The 17,511-nt window shown below is 33.8% G+C and overlaps 1 protein-coding gene across 6 annotated transcripts in view; it reads left to right on the forward strand.

Moving 5' to 3' along the window:
- The window catches only part of LRRC7 (leucine rich repeat containing 7), a 510,593-nt gene that overhangs the window by 160,277 nt on the left and 332,805 nt on the right, over positions 1 to 17,511 (forward strand). For all 6 annotated transcript variants that reach the window (XM_075999319.1, XM_075999317.1, XM_075999305.1 and 3 more), the window contains one exon: positions 11,764 to 11,966. In XM_075999319.1, the coding sequence (XP_075855434.1) occupies positions 11,764 to 11,966 (203 nt within the window). The remainder of the gene's footprint in view (positions 1 to 11,763; positions 11,967 to 17,511) is intronic.

The raw sequence follows: 17,511 nt of genomic DNA on the forward strand, positions 1-17,511 counted from the left end.
ATTTCCGTACCTTTTTTTGTTCTCCATATGTCTAGAAAATGTGAAATAGAAAGAAGATTTGCCCTGACTGCATTCATATATTAATCTCAGTATAATTGCCAGAGATGTATTGAGTTCTAACTGGGTTCATGAAAAAAAAGTAAAACAATTGAATTTATATTACTTAAAGAATTATTTGGTCTGTGGCATTCTGTGTCAGTAAGAAACATACATATTCTTGATCTAAGGCTTAGTGCAAAATTCCAACCTCACTCAATAGAAACATTTCCATTTGAAAAGGGTGCATTAGGGACAATGGAAAATAAAACCTTAGTAATACTTTCTCCCCATTTATTCATGTTATTATAAATACACTTACCTGAAAACACACAACCAAATGAGAGATGACATGGTAAAATGCTATAAATTCTATTTGTCTTCCATATATAAAGATGCACCTTTTATTTGATCATTTACAATTTTACATGGTTCTCTTATAATGGATCCACCTGCTCAAAAACCATAGCCAGTAGTAAACTTCCAAAAATGTCTGGATTATTCACACACTGTGCTGGAACTATACCTGAGAATTATCCTACTTATCAAAATGAGACTGTTCCTATAACTAAAATAGGAAGCTATGGGATTAGCAGATGATCACAGAATATTCTGTGAGGCTCATCCTTGAGTTTAGTTGAAGATGATAAAGGAAAGTAATTCAGGAAAAGTGAGCCAGCAAGATATACAGGAGAAGAAACAGAAACTACAAAGGCACGCAGGCATGAAAAATAAGGTGCATGTGTGGGTGTGGTCCCAGAGGAGAGTGGATTCCTGACAGAGCTTGTGTGCCAGCTCAGCAGTGTGGGATTGATAGTGAAGGTAGCATAAAGCCAGTAATGAATTTTATGTACAGTCAGATTTGGATTTTAGAAATATTTAGTCTGGTAACAATGTGAGTTTTGTGAAGTACATTCTGTCCACTAGCAGGACCCTATTCTTTGAGCATGCTCTTTTTATTCTGCAAGCTCACCTCCCTTCTTTAAGCCTTTTCCAATACTCTTTGCAAAACTTAATTCCCTCAAATTTTGTTACCTTTCACCATCTTCTAAATAATATAATTCAGTAACAATTCAATTTTGTTTCAGTAAGAAATGAACAAATTTTTTATGGCATTTGTTACTTATAAAATGAAATCAAGGTAAGTATTTAAATATTCCGAATATAGTTGAATATAGCTGAATGTAGTCCGAAATTGTTGTTTGAAAGGGTGCTTTTGATCCTGTATCACAGACTAGGAAGAAAATTAAGAATTGTAACAAAATCATTCAGTTTTAAAACGAGCCTATGATTCTGCCATTTCATGCTTTCACGAACCTTTCATTTAACAATTGTTAAATTTGCAAATGCGTTCTCACATGCCTTTAACTTCCTTGCGGAAAGATTTTTAAATTAATTCTTCTTTTATTTTAACTCTTCTTTCAGCCTGAGGGTGACATCAAACAGGCTTGTATGTTTCATGAATCTCTTAAAATCTTTCCAATTATAAAGCAACTGCCTAGATTTATACCCAAAGCAACTTAGTTGATTAAAAGATTATCACTGCAAACCCTGTTTATTTAGTTCACTCTCAAAATTGCAGCATTTGTTCTAGGTGTCCTGAAGGCACAAGTATAACCATCATCAGCATTAACTAAAATATTAATAAACATAGACAATATCAGAAATTATCCATAGTTATGATAGAAGAATGAGCATAAAACAGCATGAAATGTCATTTCAAAAAGCTTTCTTTAAGTTGTTTAAATCAGATTGAAAAGATGGGTCTTTCATCATATCTTTTGAAGGACACCATATTGACATTGTCACATCACAACAGGTAAAGAATCTCTGAGATGAGACAACTATCTGGAAAATGCTCTAGTGCATACTAAAGCTCTACTCAAATCTTTGAAAGAAGGTATGGAGTGAGGTGCTTCAGATAAACTGAACTTTGTACAAAAATAAATATTAACGATTTATATACCCAGATTTTCATTAAATAAAATACTTTATTAGGCCACATCTGTGGTTCCCCCCAAACCTGAGATTCTATCAGTTAAATAGCCTGTCTCTGACTACTTCTGCTCCATTCTTTTATTGTGTCTCTATATAAACAAACCTTCAGATATTATTCCAAAAGTTTTTACTTTAAGTTATCACCTTATGAAAGTTAGGACTTTGAGAGTATCCTACTGATCATAAATTTGATTCTTCTTACTGCTCTTGGCTGAGGTTTCCCTCTTGCCTGGAAGCCAAGCTCTTCAATAAACATGGCTAGAACAGTTCATTACTGAATTAGAACATTTCCCTGTACTTGGGCTACTTTTGATCTGATGTGAAAATTTGCTTTGTACTGTCCTTACAGCTGTATTTACATATTTAAATAAATCAGTAGACACAAATTCCAAGAGAAGATATGTGGAGAGAGGACAGAAATACTAAAGTATAGTTGTTCACCAATGTGGTACGATAAGGAGAGATCATTATGCATTCTATGCATGTATCAAAATATCACATGTACCCCATTATTATGTATCAGTAATTTTTTATTTTAAAATTTTCAATTTAAAATAATTAGGAAACACTGGTTTGAACAAAAACAAACATAGAGGTTTTTTTAATTACAAGACATCTGTCATAGTTCATTTGTGCTGCTATTCAACAAAATAACACATACTGATTAATTTATAAATCATAGAAATTTATTTCTCACAGTTTTGAGGTTGAGTGTCCACAATCAAAGTGCCGGCAGGTTTGGTGTCTGGTGAGAGCCCAGTCTTGCCTTCCAAGATGGTGTTTTGTTGCTGTGTCTTGTTGCTGTGTGCTCTGGAGGGAACTAACACTGTGTTTTACATGGTGATGGGTAAGAATGACTAAAAGGGACTGAGCTAGTTCCCTCCAGCGCTTTTATAAGGCATAAATCCATTCATGAAGATGGAGTCCTCATGACTTAATCACTTCTCAAAAGGTCCCATGTCCTAATACCACCATATGGGGATTAAGTTTTAACATGAATTTTAGAGTGGACACAAACATTCAAACCATAGCAACATCTCTGAGTCACTAATATGCTAATGCACACTGCTTACTTCTAAGAGAAAGAGATAACCCAGGAGTGTGGTCTGGGAAATACTGCTGTTGAAAATGTAGACACAGGGAAGCTTTTAGAACTGGAAAATGGACATGCATTATAGGAGATTAATCAATATATTAAATGTATGTGTCAATATATAAAAAAGATAAAACTGTAATATTTGCTTTTATATATATTATTATAATTTGCAAATATGGATTTATTTAAATAACTTTTTATTTTATATTGATACTTACAACCCTGTAATTTATTAAAGCAGGGATCATAATTCTTTTACTCATTGGTGTTTCCCAGCATATAACCCTGTACCTAGCACATATTGGACAGTTAATAAATATTTGCTGACTAAATGATTATATAGAAAAGATATCTAGGAAAATTGAGCTTTTGTACAATATTCCTTTTGGCAGTACTACTCAGAGACGGTAAGGGTCTGAACTAGATTGACTGAATGGTGAAGAAAGGCAAAAAGACATAAAATATTTAATATAGAAGGAAAGGAAGGAACAGATGACTTAAGGTACAAAATTAAGAGATCTAAAACACTATTAATCAAAACAAGAAATCAAGAAGGAAAGCACAGTGCCTAGTAAGGAGTGGGACTTTAGTATGTTTTCAAGTTCTGCTTAGACAAGCGGAATTTTACTTAAATTTGGCAGTTCATTAAGCAATAAGAAGCCCAAGTCTGGAATGATGGTTTAAATAAGGAATTCTTCATAGAAATAAGCTCTTTGAAGTCAATAGATGAAAATTCCTGGGCATACTCTATAGAGAGAGAACAGAAGCATTGCTTTTCTTAAAGGAAGTAAGTTGTCTAAAGAAGAACTTAGAAAAATTTAATAAGCTCCCTCTTGATATCAGGCACTATAAATTCCTTCTTGTTTTCTTGTTTTGATTGCTGATATGATAACATCAGCATTAAAAACCACAAGGAAGTTTGTCTCAATGACAGTCCATTGATCCTGGTGAAGACAAACTGGGTTCCTTGTATTGATCACAAATCAAATCATGTACAGCAATTGTAGACTTTCAGATATTGTGATAAGATAAAAGCAAACCCATGAAATCTGAGTAGTTCTAAAATGCAGTCATTTCAATAGTCAACAAACAAATAAGCCTCAGAGGCTCCACATGGAGTCCCAGAATCACGACATATATTGTCTTGGTAAGGGGGCTTCAGAGATGTACTTGAAGTTAGATAATGGTTTTAAAGATGCTTTTTGAAATACAATATGAAGCAAGTTTGGCAGGTTTCCATATCAGTATAGCACACTTAGTGAGGAAAAAGGTTTCTCAGTGAATAAATTAGAAACATTTGTTATTTAAAAAATGCAAAACTGTGCCAAGTATGAGGACAGCCAGAATATTTGTCACAAGAAATCTTGAAAAGATTGGGCTTCCTTTGTTCCTTTATCTTTCCAGGTATAGAATATTAAGTAAGGATAACATGGTTGGACTAAAATCTAAAATTCTGGAGAATGCAAAGGTATTGAAAGTTGAATGTTTAGATTTTTTTCTTTTATTGTTTGAGTGAAATCCTGCAGGCATAATTCTCAAGTGGTTGAAATTCTCTTTGGTTTAAATTATTAGTAGGCAAGGATTTGAAGAATATAGCAAGAAGAGTCTTCCTGTAACTTCATCCAGGTTAGGCCATTCTAGCAACCACTACCACTCAAATGCATTTGACTCTGTGGGAGAGTATTGAAAGGGAGACTATTGACTGCACACTGTAGTTGTAGAAAAAGAAAATTTCCCTTTAGGTATTTAATTTAGATTCAAAAGAGAAGGGAATCCATGTAGTGTTATGAGAATCCAGAAAAGGATGCTCTATCTTTGATTTCAAGAAATATTCTGGAAGGGCCTTCATAGAAGGAGATAAATACTTGTTTTCCTCTTGCCTTTTTCAACCCTTTTGAAAACTGAGACTCTAAGAATTCCTCTTTTGGATGTGTGTGGATATGTAGTAACACAAGAAATTAGTTGCTACCAAGTCAAGTCCAAACAATGTGTATGAAGCTAAATATCTCTGATGTATACTGGGCAGTGGCCATGTTTCAGAAAGAAGCACACATGTACTTCTATAATATGGGTAATGTTTTTGTGCTTGTGTACTGTGCTCTACTCAGTTTCTGAAATACTTTCTCTATTCTACCATACTGTATTCCCATCCTTTTGACATTCAAAAAATTCTTTAAAATTTTGATTACTGGATAAGAAAACAATGTTATTTCCTTTATAGCTACCTCCTCATTCTGTTTTGTACCTGTAAAGTATTCAAAGCATAAATCACTGTCAAATGTGTATGTGTGTGTGAGAGAGAGAAGGAGAGAGAGAGATAGAGAACTTCTAGTAATTTCACATCTTGTAATTTCTTACATGCTGATCTATATACATCATCAAGGTAATACAAAGTCTACTAATGGAAAAAAATCAATAGCTTTGGGGTAAGAAGGCATGGGATTCAAGCCCAGGTCCATTAATTATTCTATGTGTGACCTTATGCACATTATAGACACACTAAACCTTAATTAATTTATCATCAAAATGTAGAAAATAATATATGAACCGTCTGTTTCTCATGAAAATAAACAAGGTAATAGATTGTCAATTGGCTTGAAATTTTGCAAAGATTGTAGAAATAAAAGTAATTATAATCATCTTTAGCTCCCATATTCTTTTGCTTATATAGTTAATATTTTAATGTATCTTCTTTGAATCAGATACTAAACAAGGTACCACAAATATACATTGTTGAAAAGGCTAGACATAGTCTCTATCTTCATAGAGCTTTCAATTTAGTAAACATGATTGACATTGAATAAGTAATTAAAACGTGATCAAAGTGAGCATATTGTTGTGACACATTCTCAAGAATTATAACTTACCTTGGTGAATAGGAAGAAGCTATTCTCTCTAGTTAAATTTGAATTTTTTTAAAAGGCAAGGTAAATATACCCTTTTGCTCTATTCCAAGGCCACCACAGTTCTGAAGGCCTTAGTATAAGGGAGACCAGGTAATCTTAGAAATGCAAAAGAAACCATGAGTGCAACGAGCACAGAAAGCAATGAGAAGAATAGTACCTGGCCAGGCTGGGCAGGGGTCTGAGTGTGAGTGTGGAAGGCAAGAGTCAGACAATGGGATCATATCACACTTGTTAGATCATTAAAATTTTGGACTTTGCCTTGAGGACAGAGAGGAATCATTGAAGTATTTGCAGAGAGAAGGTGACATACTTATATTTGTGTTTTGAAAAGGTCATCTAGCTGCACCATGGAGGGAGAATGATAAAAATATAGACACAGGAATAAATGTAAGAGATAATAATAGATTGAAGTAGGTCAATGGGCAGTTGAGATGAAGAAAAACAGGCTTAACTCAGGAAATGTTTAAGTTATGTGTGGTTAAGACTTGGTGATTGTTAAATGTGAAAAGTGAGAGAATTAATTGGAGGAGTCAAAAATGATGCCAATTTTCTGTCTTGAGAAAGTGGGTGAATGATATTGCTGTTCCCTGAGATTGGGAACAGAGGAGGAAGACGTTTGAGTAGAACGGTAATTGCTAACACTTAGTGTACTCTTAAAATTTGAAGATGCAATTGTAAGTGTTTTGTATGTACTTTATTATTTTACAGATGAAGAAACTGATTGAGGTAAAATAATGTGCCCCTAGTCACACTGCTAGGCAGTTGGCTCCAGAGTCCAAGCTCTTGACAATGATGATGTGCTACCTACCTCTCAAGAGCATCACCTCAATTATGAACATGTTATGTTTGAGATGCCTATAAAACATAACGTAGACATGATGAGGGAAATATATCTGAGTTAGACATAACAATTTTTTATAGCCATCCACTTACCATTTAACTTATGTTAAATGAAGTGAGAGTTGGGAAAGGTGAACAAGATTATAAAGAAAAAGAGCACACAATTAGAAGAGCGATGGGCCTACGAGAAAATTCTAACATTATAAATCTCAGTATCTGGGTAGAGAAAGTGACACCTCCTCAAAATACTGAAAAGAACCAAAGTGGAAAGATAAATGTCAGAAGAATATGATGTCAGGGGAGCCAAAGAAAAGAGTGTTTCCAAAAGGAGGATGTAGTTCTGTGCCCAGGACTATGCAGAACTACTTGCTCATAGGTCAACCAAAAAGGGATTAAAAGGATGAGTAGGATTAAAATAAAAGCTTTCTTTAAACATGGAAGTTAATCTCCCACCTTCCTGATTTACCTATTCTTATAACCAACACTTCACTAAGCTAAAAGGTATTTTAAAATATATATGCTTGTAAAGATAGAGAAAATAGAAGAGAAGACATAGACAGATAAGAAACTTCAGCAAAAATTTAGAAGACAGGGAAAGAAGATGCAGTTTATGTACATATATGTTGCAAAGTATCTTATTAGCTACATTATAAAGTAGCTACAAAAAGAATGAAAATTGATTTACACCGTAGACCTCTGTAGAATTTTGGAGATTCCAGGTAACAAGGCAAGAAACTGAACAGATTTAGTGTTGAAAATAAGAAAATTGAAAGTCTTCATATATAAGGAAACATGGCTTTATGCCAGGCAGAAGATCAGAATATTCTTCTCCAGAATATTTTTCTAGAATATTCTTTGGCTTGTTGCCAGATCATCAATAAAACATACCATCTCTGCAAATCTTCCAATTAGCTTTTAAGAGCATCACTCTTCAATATTGGGGGACAATCCAGGATCACCAGATATTTGTGGGAAACCTCTACCATGAAAGATGAAAATCAAAAGAAACAAATAGAAAATAGAATTCACAAACAACACAGCAACCAGGAGAGAAAAGACCAAAAGTCTACATTTAATAACTTCTGAGAGAAAGGAAAATGATATGCAACCTGAAACACAAATAGGATATTATAAAAAGGAATATTCAGGAAAAAACACATAGCTCTTGCAAGTAAAAATATGTTATTAGATAAAAGATAATTTAGTACATAGATTAAGAAGATAAAGTTGAGAAAATCTCCCAGAAAATAGAATAAAAAGACAAATACATGGAAGTTCTGTAAGAGAAAATAATTGAATTATAGCGTAAATCTAAGAGACAAGTCCTTCATCCAGCTAATAGAAATTGCAGAAAAGAAAAAATGTTATAAAATGAGGAAGCAGAAATTATAAATTAAATAATAACAGAAAATTTAACAGAATTTCAGGATAAGTGTTTCCAGAGTGAAAAGGCCCATCAGCACCCAGTGTGATGGTTTTTAAAAAAAGCAAACCAAAACAGATTGTCATGAATTTTTAAGACTGAGGGTAAAATAAAATTCTAAAATTTTCAGCTAGAGAAAAATGTAGGTGTGAAACAGGATTTTGAATAAGAATGGAACTGAGTTTCCTTAGAAACTAGAAAATACAATAAATAAAAAGTGCCTTCAAATTTATAAAGAAAAAGTATTTCTAACCTAGAATATCCAGCCAAACTTTTGGTCATTTGTGTGTAAAATAAAACCAGGTTTAGACATGTAAGGCCTCATAAAATGTACCTACCATAAATCCATTCTCAAAAAGTGAATGGACATTCCACCAAGCTGAAGGAATAAATCGGAAAGAAAAAGATAAGACATCCAGAAAATAGTAAATATAACACAGAAAACAAATGCAAAATTCACAGGATGATGATGAAGAGACATTCCAGGACTATAGCTAGAAAAGCATGGAGCAAGAAGTGGCATTCCCAAAAGATTACTCCAGAATAGGGGAGAAGGGAGAAGTCAAGAAGTAGCACTACAATCAAGTCACTTAGAAACTTAGGGGAAAATATCTCTAAAAAGTGAGAGTTGGGATGCAAATAAGGAATGGAAGGTGATGTGGTTGAGAGCTCTTCCACCAACTAGATACCATTAATGAAAGAAAGGAATGTTCAAGAGATTGATAAATGAATGATATGATAAAGAGTAGAGAGATGTTACTACTAGGGAAGGGAATCATCAAATGAATAGGGCTTTTAGAGGATGAGAGAAAAGTAATAGTATTGAGAGAGCAAGGGAGATGAGAATCCCACCTGCCAACCCAGAAGCTAGTTAATCAACAGAAGATGTGAGAAAATCAGCATGCTCTAGTTTTAAAGGCTATAAGATTAGTGACCTTAGGAGAGAACCAACTTTTAGTTGAGTCTATAAGAAGGGAAGGAAGAAGCATTCAATGAAGGGGCTGAGGCTCAATGAAGATGTTGACCATGGTATAAGGAACCATCTAAGAGTTCAGAGGGAGCAAAGGAGAGAGAAGGTGGGCTAGGGGAATAGTTCAGCACACTGTGGAATGAGTGAAGAAATAGAAAAGATGACTAGAAGAGCTTGGATTTGAGGCTAATAAAAAGGAAAGCAGTTGTAAGTGAATTAAATTTTCAAAGTTTTGGTGGACAGTGGACATTGGCCAAATGGTTCAGGTGCAGGCCTGAGCATTCTTTTTTTCTCTTGGTTCATAATAAAAACATGTGAAAGCAGCAACAAATAGAGATCAAGAGATAGCCACACGATCCACCACAAAAGGATGAGTGAGAGACTTTGGGCAGCAAGAAACATGAGCAATTGATTCACCACTCCTCTGTGGGTCACAGAGGTAGATGATCTATGCCTTGGGTCAGCTCTGTGGCATCACTGCTGGGTGGCCAATGTGGCTACTAGTTACGTAAACTAAAAACCTGGGAATCTTTCAAGAAACCTCCTTCTCCCCTACAGCCTCCCATTCCACCTTGCATTTAATTTATCACCAACTTTTTGCATTCTGCTTCTTAAATATCTTCCCAATCCTTCACTTCTTTTTATCCTCACTGCTACTGCCATAGTCTAAGCTATTATCACTTACCTTTACAACTGCAATTATCTTGGCAAACATTTACTAGGTTCCTAATGTATGTCAGATTTTTGCTAGGTGCATTTATTGGATGTCTAATATGTGCTAGATGCCAGATCTAGGCATTGAAAGGCACCAATCCTATAATCAAAAATTTCAAGTAATATCAATTAAAATGATAGTTATAATTTGCCCCCAAGAAATGAGATAATGATAGTTGCAATTTGCCCCCAAGAAATGAGAAGTATGCAAGTTTGAGAGACAGAAAGTAATGGAGAAGAAAAGTCATTTTTTAAAATGTTTTTGGTTAGCCTTCTACACATTACCATGTGCAAACAACCACCTATAAGTGCTTACTCATGACCTGTCCCCAGAATACCCTTTTATTAATTTCAGAAGTTAAAGGAAGAATAAGGATGGCTTGTGGCTGAACTTCCAACAGCTCTTAATTGCCTCAAAATTTTACTTAACCTGAGCAATTTAAAAAACAAAATGCTAAATTGCTTTTTATAAACCATTACAAATTTCTGTTTCAGCATAAATTTATGTTGCTAGGTAAAAATAAATAAAGTACAAGTTTTAAATTAATGTTCTTTAAATACTAATTCTGTAGGCAAACTATACTGTATTCGGTGAATTTAAGGGTAAGTAAGATGAGATCTCCTCAAGAACTTGCTTAATACATGGGGAAATAGCATATACAATTAGAAAGCAATGTGCTCTGGGAACTCAGAGGAAGAAGCTATTCATTCTTCCTGGGAAGACATTCACCAAGATAGTGACCTTTTAGTTAGAATAAGAAGTTTGCAAGCAAATTATCATTAGCAGATTGTGATTGGGGGGAGAGTCCCAAACATGTTTATTTATTCATTCATTTGTTTGTTCTACAGTTACTGAAATTCTACTATATGTCAAGTACCAAGATAAATACAAAGATGAATAAGACAGTCCCTGCCTGCAAGAGGCTTATAGTCTAGGAGAAAATGACATAAAATATAATAGACTGAATTAAGTATTAAAGGTGCCATGATAGAAGTCTGTGCAAGATTTCATGACATTTGGTCAGTTTAACCTAGAGGAATAAGAAAAAAAACATGTGTTGGGAACATCACAGGAATTTCTACCCTGCGTACAAGTTATTCTCTCCCATTAAATCATAGGATCCATAAAGATAGATCCCCCATTCAGAAGTGCATAACCAATCCAGTTATAATCTGTAGCTCCAATAGAATTTAAACTCCATGAAAACAGGGTCTTTGTTCATGCATCACTCTAGCTGCAGTACCTAGATCAGTGCCTAGAACATTGTGGTTATTCAGTAAATATCTGTTCAATGACGGAATGAATTTGTGGATTTAAAAGAGGACACCATTAATTTGGGGGATGAAACTTGAATATTTTTACAGAAATGAAATAAATGTCTTTTACAAAAAATTCTGAAGATTTCTGTTCTACACTATAATTTGTGTAAAACTGCAAAACACATTGTAGATCCGTGTTTCAAGTGAGAGTGTAAGCATGATGCTGGCATTAAACTGCATGAAGGTTGTATTCTGCCTCAATTCTGTCATTCCAAAGCTGTGTGGTAATGGAAAGTCTGTTAACCTCTCTGAGTCCATTTTTTAATTTGTTAACCTATCTCACAAACCTTTTAGGGCTGTTTAAGGATTCAATGATATAATACACGTGTGTGTCCACTATAAAGTTTAAAGCATTATAGAATTATAAAGTATATACCTAAATTAATATTGTATGCTTTAAATATTATAAGAATGCCTGACAAGTGCAATTAAGGGTTTTTTTTTTCCTGTTTTTCTCTAGTGCAGTGCCTGGAGATGACCACCAAACGGAAAATCATCGGCCGTCTTGTGCCGTGCCGATGTTTCCGAGGTGAAGAAGAAATCATCTCAGTTTTAGATTACTCCCACTGCAGTCTTCAGCAGGTGCCAAAAGAGGTCTTTAACTTTGAACGGACATTAGAAGAGCTTTATCTAGATGCCAATCAAATTGAAGAACTACCCAAGGTAATTTTTGAAAACCTAAAATGTATGCTGTAAATGAGTATTTCATAATTTTCAAAGACTTAGCATAATAACAATGTTAATTATATCCTATCTGGGTAATTGACAAATCATTGAAATTGATATAACTTTCCCCAATATTTTCATTGCCTTCTAATACCACTCCATTTGTAACTTCATGTGATATATTAATGAACAATTGAACTTCTTGGAAATCATCATTTTATGGATTATGCCTTGTTATTTTCACTTAAAATGGTCTCCATTGGAGGGTTGGCATCCATAGCTTATGTTTAGAAAAGAAAGGAAAAATATGACACTGTCTACTCCAGAACTGAAAATTTTTATGTTGTGCCGTAAGGTGACATTATTTTAAAACCTTGAATTATATGTTCTAAGTCTGAAAAATGCTTTCACATACAGTAATACTATTATGAAAAACATGTTTTCTGTTCCTGGAGTTAAATATTTTATTATTACAAGCATCACTCAATATACGTGGCATATAGTTTGTAAAAACAGTTTACTAAAAATTTTAATTATCCAATGCATGAACACACACACACACACACAGAGCCATTATAACATTGTTCTATGCAAAGCAAACCAGGTCTCCTATGACCTCTTTCTCCATTGCAGAAAAGATTGCATAATAAGAAATTAGTTAAAGCAGATCAAGACCATACAGCAGAGAGGTTTAGAATCTAAACCAGGGGATCCTAACAGTCACCTCAGTAAGTGACTCAGATTAAGTAGTCGGCATGTCATTTACCTGTGAAGGATTTATTCAGAAAGGGAAATAATTGTCATGCCCTCCATTTCCATTGTTTATGCTAAAAAATATGTGAATTAAATGTCCAGTAACCAGAAAAAGAATCTTCCACAATAAAAACTAGAACTTCGTTATCAGAATCTGAGATTTCAATGTACTGATCAAAACAAAATATGAATAATTGGTTTCATTTAGGATTATGAATTATGGTGTTTACATATTAATAACATTTCAAAGTTAGGAACTATGTACTGTGTACTTCAAAAACAATAGTCTTTATTTTTGACAACCTGTGTGTATAGTGTAATCTGGGATCTTTCCTCTGGAGAGCTAAGTTAGGCCTAAAAAAATTGTTGGTCACATGGATTAGCTCTAGGATTGCACATCGAGTAGAGGTTAGTCTGAAATGGACTGTCTTTTCTACCACAGGAGGAACTACTTAAGGGAACAGATGGTACCTTATTTCTTCTCAACTCCCTGTACAAAGGCACTCATGGTGACTTTTACCTAATGGATACTGAGTCTCTGTTTTTCCTGACTGGTACAATAATGCAGAGAACTTCAGTCTTAAGACTTAATTAGCAAAAGTATATGAGGTTTAAAGAGTCATAAATTTGGTATTTCATTCTAATTCAGAAACATAAGCACAGGTTTTATTTTTTTGTTTGTTTTTAGGTCAGGCCAATCTAGGATTATCACATAAAATAAAGGATACCTGGTCAAATTTGAATTTTAAATTAAAAAACAAACAATTTTTTGTTTAATCACGTCCCAAATATTGTATGGGATCCATTTAATAGTTTTTTATTTACATGAAATTCAAAGTTAACTGGGCATCCTGTATTTTTATTTGCTAAATCTGGCAACCCTAGGCCAATCTAGTTATTTAAAATCTTTTTCTATATCCATTCAAAAGATCCTGTAAGATAAATAGTAAAAGCAGGTTAATTTATCAAGCATTTATTTAATATCTACTCTGCTACACGGTACTTGAGGCTTTAGTACAAGAGAAATAAATCTCAATCCCTGCTCTTCAGGATATGACAGCCTAAGTACAGAAAAAAAAAAACTGAAGCATGAGGGATGAGTGCTCAGTTATGTAATCAGAGGCAAAGAACCAAATACTGTTGTTGAACTTCTGTGTGGAGAGAATTCCATTCTTAGAGAGGTGAAGGAAAGACTTGACCAAAAGGCACAGGTGCAAAATTTAAGATGCATAGGGGGAGAGCAGAGTTGTGAAGAGTTTGGAACTGCAATTACACGTGGGTGGATTCAACAAGATGTGGGAAGAGTAGGGCAGATCCAGATTTTGAAAGGTCTTGAAAGTCACATTGCATTGTTTGGCTTAATATATTAGTAAGATAATGTCATTGGAGAGTGTTATACATGAAGCAACTCACTAGGAGCTTACATAGGCTTGGAAGATAAATATTAAGATATTTTGTCTATTTCATTAGTTAAAACAATGGCCTAACAATAAATAAAAATATAAGTGTGCCAAAGACTTAATATACTTTACCAACATATTAGAATTAAAAATAAATTATTATCTTGTGTCATTGGCATGCTTTATCTATTTCAAAGATATTTCACATAATCAATTAAGGTTTCTTTAAGTTCCCAGATTCACTTTTGTTACTTTCATAAAACTTCCCTGTGAGTTAGTTTCTTCTAAAGTATATGATGTATTGAGATACGATCTAAATGATCTAACATTGGGATATGATCATTATAGTACATGGATATATTTGTGCATTACTAGAAAAAAAATAAGAAATTAAAAATCAAAAGGAATGATGATGTATCAACTAGAGTTCATTATGTGTGTTTCAAGTAATGGAAAACCCAATCCAAATGTACTTTAGAATGCATAGGCTTGATTGGCTCACATAAGTGGAAGGTCCATCTCAGGACAGGATCCAGAATTGATTTGTTTCTATGTACCTATATACCTTATGGGGGACTACCTTTGTCTGGCCTCTCTTGGTAGTAATGGCTAAAAGAGTTCTAGAGTTCACTTCCACAACATCTCAAAAGAGAAACCTGAAACACTCTTTCTGAAAAGGACAAAAATGTGTTTGCCCTATTATTCCTCAACACTTGTCCTTAGATCTCACTGGCCTTAATTGTGTCACAGATCCAGTTTCTTTGCTATTTGATTGCAGAATAAGCTATTATGCAAGAAAAATGGGATTGCCCTGATTGGGCTTAATAACAATGGGTCACCTCTGTGGAGTTGTGACTGCTGGCAACAATGTAAGGGGAAGGTGTGGAAGGACTGTTAGGGAGATTATCACAATATGCACTACAGACAAACTGCTATAAAGTGATTGTTTCACAAGGAAAAGTTGCTTTAAATCAAAGACTGTGTGTATAATTTTTAATGACTTGTAGGCAAAGCATTGAGATATTTGAGGATTTGGATCTTTAAAGTTAGATTAAAGTATTTTTGTTGGCCATCATATTTTACAGTTTTCTTTGTATTCCTGTGGTATTATTACTATTGTAATTTCAGATTGGTTGAGCAATATGATAGCCATTTTTATTCTTGATATTACATTATCATAAGAATTTTCTGTTATATATGTTTTTATTGTTTGCTTTCTGATATTTTGTACAGGGAATATTCTAGGTGGACATGAATCTCTACTATAAAATGTTATACAACAAGTACAGAACAAAAAGTCAAGGTAATGGCACTAGGAAAGATATGTCAAGAGTGTGTCAGTAAAGATACAAAAATAGATATAAAAGAACAGGAAGTATTTCGATTAGGAATAGTTCAATCTGTGTGTCTTAATTTTCTGTAGTAGAAGGTAAAAATATAAAATGACATGCCTTTCACACAGTGATAGAAACCCACACAGCTTATAATTTAGTACTGTTTTGCTTGTTATTTTGAATTAGGAACTTAAAATTACAGACAGAATAATAGACCATAACAGGTGCATATTATATATGAAGTAGTGTGGGAAGGCAAATGTGAAAAAAGCAACAAAGAGAAAAACTGCAGAGAAACTTCTTGAAACTGAAGAAGAACTTTTAAAAAGAGAATATAAATAATTTAGGAAAAGCCAACATGTGACCAAAACTAAAAGACATGGTGAGCAAATTTGTTAGATGAAGTCAGTTTATCCATATGTATAAGAGAACAGGATTAAATTTGGAGCACCATACTTTCAAAGTTTTCTTTACTTAAAAGTTTACAATCTACTCTACAGATACTTTAGAGGTTAATAACCTGGGCTTTCAGTACAAACAAACGTGGCATTAGATCCTAGCACTGCTATTTGGTTCACAAAGTATTTTATTTTCTGGAAACCTCAATTTCTTCATTAGCAAATGTGAGGAAATAACAGTGCCACTTCCTGTGTATAGACAGATGATTGATATAGATGATGATAGAGTATTGGGTGAGATAATACATGTGGAATACCTGAAATAGAAAAATATTCACTAACTGGTATTTATTATTCTCCTATCACAGCTAAAGTAAGATTTCCATGTTAACTACTTTGAATGAAACAAAAGTAAGATTTTGTAACGTCTCAGGATAGTTCTAGGTGTTGACTATTCAACATGAAATTTCAGGGCATGACTTTATGTTGAATCTCCAAAGGCATCTTCTAGTAAAACATTTCCCTGCCCATAAAAAGTGATAGGTTTCCGACTCTACACAGTTACATCAACACATTTGTGATAATACTACTGCTTCCCCAGAGAATTTCCGTGACTCACAGAATAACAATATTATATAATTTTGAGGAGATGCAACCTTGGTGATTATTTATTTATTATTGGTCCTCAATTTATTATTAATAAGTATATCCAGACTGGTAAAGTTAATTGACTTTTCCTTAGGCCAGATGGCATGTTATAGTGCTATCCAAAATTATTACCAAAAACTATGTATTAGTCAGGAAAGGAAAGGTTATGACACAGTAAAAGCAAATCAAAATCTCGATAACAGAAATTTTTGTGTCCCATGAGTGTTGGCAAGGACCACTGCTCTTCAGGAGCCCATACCTAACAACTAGTCCAACTTTCCACTCAATGCAGAAAAGTCTACTTATTATTTCTCTTGCAAAGTCATCCAGTCTTTTCATGACCATTTCTATTACTGGAGAAAAATCACTCACTTAAGAGGCAGACCATTATATTATTGGAGAGTTCTAATTCTTAGAAAGTTCTGCAAGTTGTCAATGATGTTGTCCTATATCCATCCATCTATCCATCTAACACTTGGCTAGGAGTTCAGGGTGATACAAAGGTTATTAAGGCATGCTTTCCCTGGAACTATGCTTCCATAATTACTGCCTTGATCCTTCAGATATTTTAAAGAAATTCATATACTTTGCCTTATAGTTCTCTTTCCTAAGATAAGTTTCCAAGTTTTCTTCACCTTTTTTCAAAAAAATGTTTTCTAGACTCTTAACTATCGTGGTTACTTTTAGCTTGCTTTTAGACATTGATTTCTCAAATAAAACTTTCCAAGTGGAAGTATCTAACAAAGGAGTAAACAAACTATAATGGAACTCAAAAGAGAGATCTGAGTTGGATATGAATTTTTAAGAGTCTTACCCTTACAAGTGAGAGTTAAAACCAAAAGGTAAAAAAAATAAAAATAAAAATACCCTTGCAGAGAAAGGAAAAAGACAATTGCAGAGAAACAAATATTAAATCTTGAAAAGTAAAATGATAGTATAAACACTGCTAGAACTTGCCTAGAAGTTATTAATATTTTTGTTTCCTCCAAAAGTCATGGCAACTTTATAT

Source organism: Microcebus murinus, chromosome 2 (genome assembly GCF_040939455.1).
Source record: "Microcebus murinus isolate Inina chromosome 2, M.murinus_Inina_mat1.0, whole genome shotgun sequence".
In the NCBI taxonomy this organism is placed as follows: domain Eukaryota; kingdom Metazoa; phylum Chordata; class Mammalia; order Primates; family Cheirogaleidae; genus Microcebus; species Microcebus murinus.